Source organism: Miscanthus floridulus, chromosome 18 (genome assembly GCF_019320115.1).
Source record: "Miscanthus floridulus cultivar M001 chromosome 18, ASM1932011v1, whole genome shotgun sequence".
Taxonomy (NCBI): Eukaryota; Viridiplantae; Streptophyta; class Magnoliopsida; order Poales; family Poaceae; genus Miscanthus; species Miscanthus floridulus.
Genome location: NC_089597.1, coordinates 40,557,426 through 40,566,200, shown reverse-complemented (window position 1 = coordinate 40,566,200; position 8,775 = coordinate 40,557,426). Strand labels below are relative to the sequence as shown.

At 47.1% G+C, this 8,775-nt stretch overlaps 1 protein-coding gene across 1 annotated transcript; it reads right to left on the bottom strand.

Moving 5' to 3' along the window:
* Nucleotides 1-3,966: 3,966 nt before the first annotated feature.
* On the bottom strand, nucleotides 3,967-8,560 carry LOC136520623 (O-fucosyltransferase 7-like). The gene is given in 12 exon segments (XM_066514196.1): nucleotides 3,967-4,735; nucleotides 4,819-4,914; nucleotides 5,013-5,083; nucleotides 5,085-5,198; nucleotides 5,290-5,503; nucleotides 5,600-5,733; nucleotides 5,834-5,962; nucleotides 6,067-6,247; nucleotides 6,324-6,412; nucleotides 7,527-7,594; nucleotides 7,694-7,793; nucleotides 7,916-8,560. Coding segments are annotated over 12 exon segments (1,614 nt in total). The 5' UTR covers nucleotides 8,180-8,560; the 3' UTR covers nucleotides 3,967-4,581.
* Between the last annotated feature and the right edge of the window lie 215 nt (nucleotides 8,561-8,775).

The following is an 8,775-nucleotide window of genomic DNA, read 5'->3' as shown; positions in this document are numbered from 1 at the left end:
ATCCGGTGGTGACACGGTCTGGAAGAATGCCCACCTCCACCATCCTGTTGATCTCTGCCTCCCCCATGAGCGACGGCACCCACTCATTGTCATGGCTGGCTCCGGCGGCCGCCTTCTTTGGGTTTCCAACTCCCCTCTTTAGCGCCATCTCTTAGATCTAGTTTGAGATTGGCAGTGGAAGCGCTTATGAATCTGGAAGTGCTAGGGTTGAGGAGGAAGTTGAAGTGGTGAAGTGGCGAAGTGGCAAAGGTGGGAGAGCGGGGTGCAGCGGCGCAGTTATAAAGCACTCCCCCACCTTTCGCATTTGAGGGTTTTTCAGAAACCGCTCCATGTTTTGTGCCTCTCCGAATTCTCCAAAATGGCGTGGTGGGCCGTTACCTGGGCTTTCACGCAACTACAGCCCGTATCGCCCATATTTCGCCGTAATTTGTTACTGCTCACCAAATATTTGTCGACTTCTCCGCAATCCATTAAGGCTCAGTAACTCCTATTGTACAGCCGTTACTCTGGTTTTTTCTCCACGATTTGTTTTCTCCAAGATTTCCACTTACAGCTCGGGGACTGCATCATCAATACGACTTGGTTCCTCACTACACTAGGGACTTTCTTCTGTTGACTATTGTTTCTGACCCTGGCACCACGTGACAACATCACCTACTATCAGGCTCATGGACTAAGTGGCACACTTCACCTTGCGGTGAATGTGCTTTTCTCATTTCAGGGCTACGCCCGAGAACCGGCTGCCTGCTTGACTGGTCTTCTATTTTTCTTCTACTTTGGACCCTGACACCACGTGACTACGTCACCTACTGTCAGGCTTGGGGACTAAGTGGGCACACTTCACCTCGCAGTGAGTGTGTTTGCTTTAATCTAGAAGACTTCGCGCCTCCTAAAGTTGGAGAAGACTATCTCCCTTTCTCATGGTCGGACTCTAAGTGGGCACACTTGGTCCACTACGAGGAAATTTTCGATTTTGGACTTGAACTCCTTACATCCTTATGGCAAGCCTAACTTGGGATACATTGCTCGGCGACGGTTCACACTGCTCGGCAACGGTTCACACTGCTCGACGACGGTTCACACTGCTCGACGACGGTTCATAACTGCTCGGCAACTCATCACGGTGGTCGGACCATGAGTTTGACTGCTCGGCTTTGTTCGCACCTGCTCAGACAAGCTCAAGACGACGTTGCACAACGGATACAAGGCACTTGGGGACTAGCTGTGGGGGGTACGACCCCGGATACCCACGGCAGACCATATGGGCTACGCCCCTAGGGGCGGCCCAGCCCACAAGACAAAACCTTGCGTGGCACGACGCTGTTCGGCGCGTCCCGCAAGACACCGGGAAGATATCCTGAAGATACTACAAGATCTGTTTGGATACGTATGATCCCATAATTCCTATAATCTGTTATTACTTTTCGGTTATCTCTAGATCTAACCGACTTGTAACCCTGCCCTCGGACTATATAAGGCGGGCGGGACCCCCTTCAAAGACACGCAATATCATACGATAGCCAATACAATACAACAGACCACAGGAGTAGGGTATTACGTCGTGCTGATGGCCCGAACCTGTCTAACTCGTGTGTCTCTGTTGCCTTCTTGTTCTCGATTACACGCATCTCTGTCGATCAATCTACCTTCGTGGGATACCACTCGGAGGACTGCCGACGATATTCTGTCGACAGCCTTCCACTTGTCTTCACCCTTCAATTTGTTCCAATAGTGCATTAGAGTGAATGTCTTGTTCTCCCTGTCTAATCCCTTGAACATCTCGGCCGCGTCAGAAACCTACACATGTTATTAATCATCAATATGTATATCTCCACAAATAAATCAAATAGAAAAACTAAACAAATGAACAAATGAAACAAATAACAAATTAAACCTTGTCTTGAATGGTTGCACTACTTTGATTCCTACGCTCAATCGCTTCGTAGCATGCACAAAACTTGTTCGCTTGGTCCAAAATAGTCATCCACCTATGCATAATGGAACTCTCCGTTCTGAACGATTCAGTTGTCTTGTGTTTCTCATAGAAAGCATGAAATCTACTCCAAAAGGAGCCACGAGGTTGATTAGCCCTGCGCACGGTATCTTTCCTCGTGTTCAACCAAGCTGCCACAACAACTAAATCCTCATTCGGATCCAAGTTTTTTGTCCTCTTCGAATAAGGCCTTGTAGTGAGAGGGCGTGGAGCACCTCCACTTGGCTGCACCGGCACATCAACTGCTTGTACTTCAGTACACATCTCATCAATTTCCTGGGTGTCCTGTGTCATGAGAAAAGTGTAGTCTTCCAGACCAGGAATATCATCCTCTCTAGTGACCATGTTTGTCAATATCGACGTGGGGTCCATCCTACAATAATTCAATGCTTAATCCATGTACATGAAAAATATTTGTACTGGATCAAAGATGAGGAAATGAAAAAAAATAGCAGTTTCATCAAAAGCACTGGCATTTGGCAGCCATCTGTAGCACAATCATGTCAACCAATCATTCAGCCATTCAGTAGCACATGTATCAAAACCAGCCAGCCATCAGTACGAGGAAAAATTTTAGTACAGCACAGTGCCATACAGCCTCCTCTCTCCCGTCAGCAGGTACAGTAGCATACACGCCGGCACAGTAGCATATACATTCAGGCAAGAATAACAGTTTCATCAAAAAATAAATAGTTGTTCCATAAAAAATAGCAGGCGGCTGCTAGCCATGGCAGGCTGAGGCAGTAGGCAGCCACGGCCAGGCGGACGCAGCCGAGGCGCCCGCGAACCCGGCTGTCCGCCGCTCTGATCGGATCGCGGGCACAGGCCAGAGGGAAAAGCCCTGGTCTGGAGCACTCGACTCTGATCGGATCGCCGATGTGCTGCTCTCCGCGAAGGCCAGGCCGTCTACGCCTCCGCCGGCCTCCACGACAAGACCCAGGCGGCCAATCCTGGCGGCGACAGCATGGATAACCCTACGAACGGCAAAACACCTGAATGGAGAAGTAGATCGATGGAGTTTACCTCTTGGTCGGCGGCGGCAAAGATCCTCTGCCCTCGACGAACGTAGCAGTAGATCAATGGAGCCTGTGCTATGGCGCCAAGGAGACGGCGCGGGAATTTATCGCGGGAAGCACGAGAAGGAGCAGGAACGAGGATATGCGCGCGACGGAGCAGCGCGTATTTTTACGGGCAATCACGGTGATTTTGTGAAGTGCGGAAAGATGAGGAAGAGATATGGGGAACTCTTGGAGACTAGTTTTTCTCTTTTTTTTTCCAAATTCCAACGATGGGGAAGGGATATGGAGCACTCTTGGAGATGCTCTGACATTAGTGAAATTCCATTTGGGTTCTCACTTCTCAAATTGGAACACGCCACAGATTGCGTCAGGGCTCGACATGGTCATCTGCTTCTGCTTGAGATTTTGCCCTGCCGAGGTTTTTTCGATGGTAATGACGATGATAAGAGAAATTATAGAGTGGGACAGTAGTTGTTTATCGGAATCTATATGCTTCATGTTCTTTTGGGTTTTGCATTGCCCATTGTTGGACTGATCGTATGGCTGGGACAGTAGTTGTTTATCGGAATCGATATGGTTCATGTTCTTTTGGGTTTAGCATTGCCAATTATTGGACTGATCTTATGGCTGAGACTTGTTCGTTGTTCTCAACTGCAACTTGGTGCTTAGTGTTAATCCACGAAGTGTCAATCCATGATCTAGGATGGAAACAGACGTCTAGTCTCTGGGCTTCCACCTGCTTGAGAAATCGAAATCAAAATGTTAGAATGTGATTATCGATCTCCCATTGCGATGTAAACTACACTGGCTCATTGCTTTATAAAGTGCACCACGCACGAAATGCCAAATCGATTTGTGTTGTGGCGAAAGAATTTAGATAAGAATCTTTGATGTTACAGAATTGAGATGGGTACCAACTACTGCATTTCGTACCAAAATGTGCTCTTTATCTAATAAAATCAGAAGAACGCCAACACATTCATTCCAATTTAACTACAGAAAGTTCAGGAACTAGCTCAGATCCACTCTCATTACAAAAGTGTCCAGGGTACCAGTTCATTTCAGTTCATCCTTCTACTAAAAAAGGTGGGCTGAAGATGACCATCACAAGAATAATTAAGAGAAAATGCGAGTTCCCTTGCTAATCAGACTGAAACCTATATGGGCGGAAGTGCACTCAATGCCCAATTGCCCATATATGAGTTAAACGTTTGTCAAGCTGCTCCTGTAATTCTCTCTCTCTCTGTTTATTACTATCATCTACTTACAAGCAATTGAGATAATTATCCCAATCAAAATCACACGACTTCTCTATAGCCCTATACACCTGCTTCCACCTCCAGCTGTTCTGACTTCTAACAAGCCCAACCATGCCAGTACTTCAGCGGTTCAGCCACAGCTGGACGATGGCTTGTGCCAACGGATGGTTAGCGCATGATGTCAGCTACACAGAAGTTCTGATCAGTGTGGATTTGTCAGTGTGCACCTTGCTACGTGTTTCTTAATTTCTTTCTATGTACACTGGAATCACACCCAGGGATCTGCTAGGATGATGATTAGTTCCGTGGCTTAGATGCTGCCAAGAGAATCATCGCTGGCTGGAGACCCTGGTTGACACAGGCAGTCAGGAAAAGGGTTCTCATAAAATGCCTCTTCTGACCTAAACCTATCTTTGCCCTTTGTTCCTGAGACCGGACCTTTTCGTTTCCGTGGAGAGCCTTGTCTGAAGTATAGAACAAGAACAAAAATAAGGAACAAACACACATCAGTGTCTTTTAGTTGTCATGCATATCATCAGTTTAATACCTTTTCTGGTGGATGTCTATTATCCTTTGCGATAGCCTCTCCCCTTCCTTTAGTAATCCACTAGCAACTTTGTCAAACAATCGAACTAGTGCTTTCCTGGACCAAAGAAAGAAGATGATGAGATGCATAACGAAAAAGTAGAACAAATTGTGAGGACAGTGAGAAGTGAGAAATGCAGTGGTTTGTGATTGTACCTGTCAGGACTGATTGTCTTCCTATGGCCAAGGAAACGCCTGTGACCTGCCACAGCCCGTGCCATGTTGCCCCGAATAAGATGGAATAAAGACATCACTCTCCACTGAAACAATATAATCTAAAGCTGCCATTTGAGCAGCATATTGGCTGAAAGGCCGCAACTCCTCAGCTGAGGCAAGTTTTTCCTGCAAGTGGAGCACACGACATATGTCAAAGTGGCAACTAAAGAAAATTGTATTATAGGTTACATAACAAATGGAATGATAGTTGCTCTACCTTGTTCATCAGAATAGGGAACCTTGATTGTAAATCAACCATATGTGATTCACCTCCATATATTTCCCCTGCAGCTATGTAGACTGGGGTGCTTGATGGATACCCTAGCCCAGAAAGAAACATGCCGACTTCCTTTGGTGTCAAGGGGCAGTACCCGTGGGATCTTTGTTCTAATGGATCAATGTCCTTCACCTTCCAGTAGGTTGTGTTTTCTCTGTAGATACAGGAGCAGAATTAGATTCAACAGCTGGTAACATCTACTGCTGTTAAAATACAAGCAAGACAGTGTAAATAAACCATAAGGCCTTGCCTGATCATTGCAAGTTCTTCTGATTCTGTCTGTGATAAACCATATGTGCAGCCACTAAAGGCAAGCATATCCTTCTCATAGCGCAAATGCAAAGCAATATACGGCCCAAATGACCTCATCCTCTCCACCAATAGCTGGAAGAAAATCAGTTAATCTTTGCTTATCTAAACAACACTTGTATTCATTTCAGAGAAATTAATGATCGAGATGGGAAGATATGAGAGAATGATTTACTTTGCCTAGAGCTTCAATTGGGGGAGCAAATCTCAGTGCTTGGAAAAAGGCCCGACAACGAAGCTTCTGAATGTCAGGAGGAAGATGGTTGTTTGCAAGGCGGGAATCTGACTTAGCAGCTCGAATGACCTAGTACAAATCATCAATCAGTATCACAGCTCCAAATGTTGCATTAGTAATCGCTGCTTAGAATTGGCTAGTATGGAAGTGCACAGTGGTGATTGAATTCAGACCTGGCGATGGTCCCACAGTGGAGAGATCTCATCCTCATAATAATCTACTCCAGACCAACTCTTGAAGTACCTAACAGACTTTGGAGCTTTCACCAACTCCTTTGGCAGTTTTTTCTCAACTTTCACATCATTAGCTAAAGAATTTATGAAGTGTTCTTCATCAAACACATCTGAAAAGTTGCTGATATTAAAAAGTGGTCTCATCAGTCTCAGATCAGTTCATGGAAGGCTGAAAATAAACCCAGTATATGACCTACCTTTTGTCATGCCAAAATGATTTCTTATCAAGCTCTGGAATGATGAGTGTAGCATTAAGTATGCGCGCAACTGCCACCATATCACTGATCTGCCATAAGAATAAGAATGTTCTATTAAAAAGGAGACAAACATTTGAGGGATTTTGCGTCTATAGTGAAGCTACCCATGATTATTCATTAGCAACACAAATCTACAGTAAACAAAGCGCAGCAGTAAATAAACAATAAAGAAACATTCCCCTTTCTATACCCAAATCACATGAAGCTGATGTTAAGGGAATTAGGAAAAGTACCAATTGGCAAAACAAAACAAAAAAAAGGTTTCAGTTATCTTAGCCATAATTAATTAAGGGAACCTAAAGAAAAAATAGCAAATTCTCCTAATTCTTTAAAGTCAAGTACAACTAAAACACTACTAGTAGTTAATTTCAGTTATCTAACAATCTGCATGCACAAGCAGAGTGTAACTGCTTTTGGTCCTCCCCTAATAAAACAAACAACTTTCTTTATCCTGCTATGAAGAAAAAAACAAGATAATGACTGAAGCTTGGCATGGATATGACAGAGGCACATCCAAACAAGTGTCATTTATCAGAATCAGAAAAACGAAAATGAGCATGATACTCAATACCAAGCACCAGGAAAAGAAATTTGGAATGGCAAAGAGACAACATCCACCCACCAACCATTCTCAGGAGTAATAAGCACTCTATCTTTGACGCAGTTGAGCCATTCAATCTGTGTCGCTGATAACTCAGTTAACAAAATACTAATTGGGAAACAAACAGCTTACTTTCAATCACCATATAGAGCTTAATCAAGCACATCTGACATCACTAAGAAAGAGTGGAACATTAGCAACAGAACACCAACTGCACGTGATTAAAGCACCAAAGGACTGCTCGGTCCCACAGACCTGAGAGTTAGGAAAAGCACATTGAGAGCACGAAAAATATATATGCAAAAAAATCAAAGCTGCTATTGATGGGTGCTCACAAACTGTCAACTCTGATCAAACACCCCACATGCCCGAACGACAATGTTCTCCCACGCTTTTTTTTTTTTGGGGTGGGTGGGGTGGGGTGGGGGGGAGATATTAGCCCTCCCCACTCAAGTGAACACATCTAATGCAAATCAATCAATGAATATCTTCGGTCATCAGTAAGGCAAGTGATAAATTTCGACCAGGACGGTCCAGCTTACCCCAGAGCGCATCTGGTTGAGTCCTCCATTGGTGTGTACGAGCAAGTACCCCCTCGACACCACCGGGCCTGCAATGCAAGATGAACGAAATCAGAGCTGCGCACAAGAATTTGGACCACGAGGCGAGAAATCGATGTCGGGGCGAAGTGTGCCAATAATGCGCTTACTTCTGTACTCCGGTGACGGCGCCACGCAGGGCACGAACCGCCGTGCCGGCGCCGGCAGCCACAGCCTCTTCCCCGCCGCGTCGTCCGCCACGCCGTCCAGCTGTCAAATCTAGAGATTAATCCCGGCGTCATAGGCTCCCGTGAATTCAAAAAAGACAAAACAAAGAAAGCAACAGCGGCGGCAACTAGCAGCAAAGCAGCATCTGTGGGAGAATCGATCACCTTTCGTGGCGACGCGAGCTGCGGCGGTGCGAACTCCTGCTCCCACCGCAGCTCCTCGATCTCCCGCGGCTGCGAGAGGCGGTAGGGCGCGCCGGAGGAGGCGGAGGAGGGCGCGGCGAGGCCGGAGACGTGGAGCGCGACGGCGAGCAGCGCGGCGGCGGCGGTGACGGTGGCGCCCGCGGCTGCGAGGGAGAGCAGCCACCACCGCAGCGCGGCACGCCGCGCCGCCGCGCCCGCGGGCCTCACCTTCCGGCGCGCCGGCATCTCATCCGCCCGCCTAGGAGAAACACTCCTCCCCTCTCGCCTCTAACGATCGTTGGCGACGCGGCGGCGGCTAATTGGACGCCCCGGCGCGGCAGTGCGCGGGGTTATTTGACTCTGCCTCGACCGGGCGACGGAGGGAAGCCCTTGCCGCGATGCCCTTTTTCTCTCGGCGCGTGATTGCGTGCAGAGCCCTCAACGACGCGGTAAGGGTGGGAGAGGGAGGGAGGAGGGGTTTATTTGACGGGGAGCGGAGGGGCAATGGCGTTCACCACCTGCCGGTCCGGGGATGCGGCGCGGCGCGGCCCGCCTTGTGCTTCTCTCTGCTTCCTGGGGCCAGGGGGTGGGGTGTGGAGGCATGTACAGGTTGAAGGTTGAAGAGGCAAGGTCGAGGCTTCATGGTGGTTTAGCGCAAGCGCAAACCAATTAGCCACATTTTTAGTGCAGCCTTTTTCCGGTGCGAATTAAAGAGCCATGCTATATTGCTATTGTAAATTCAATTTGACAGTACTGTGAATGCAGGGGCAACTATCTCATTACATATGACAAACTGAATGCAAGTGGAGATAGAACTTTAGTAGAGTTTAGATTTTTATAAG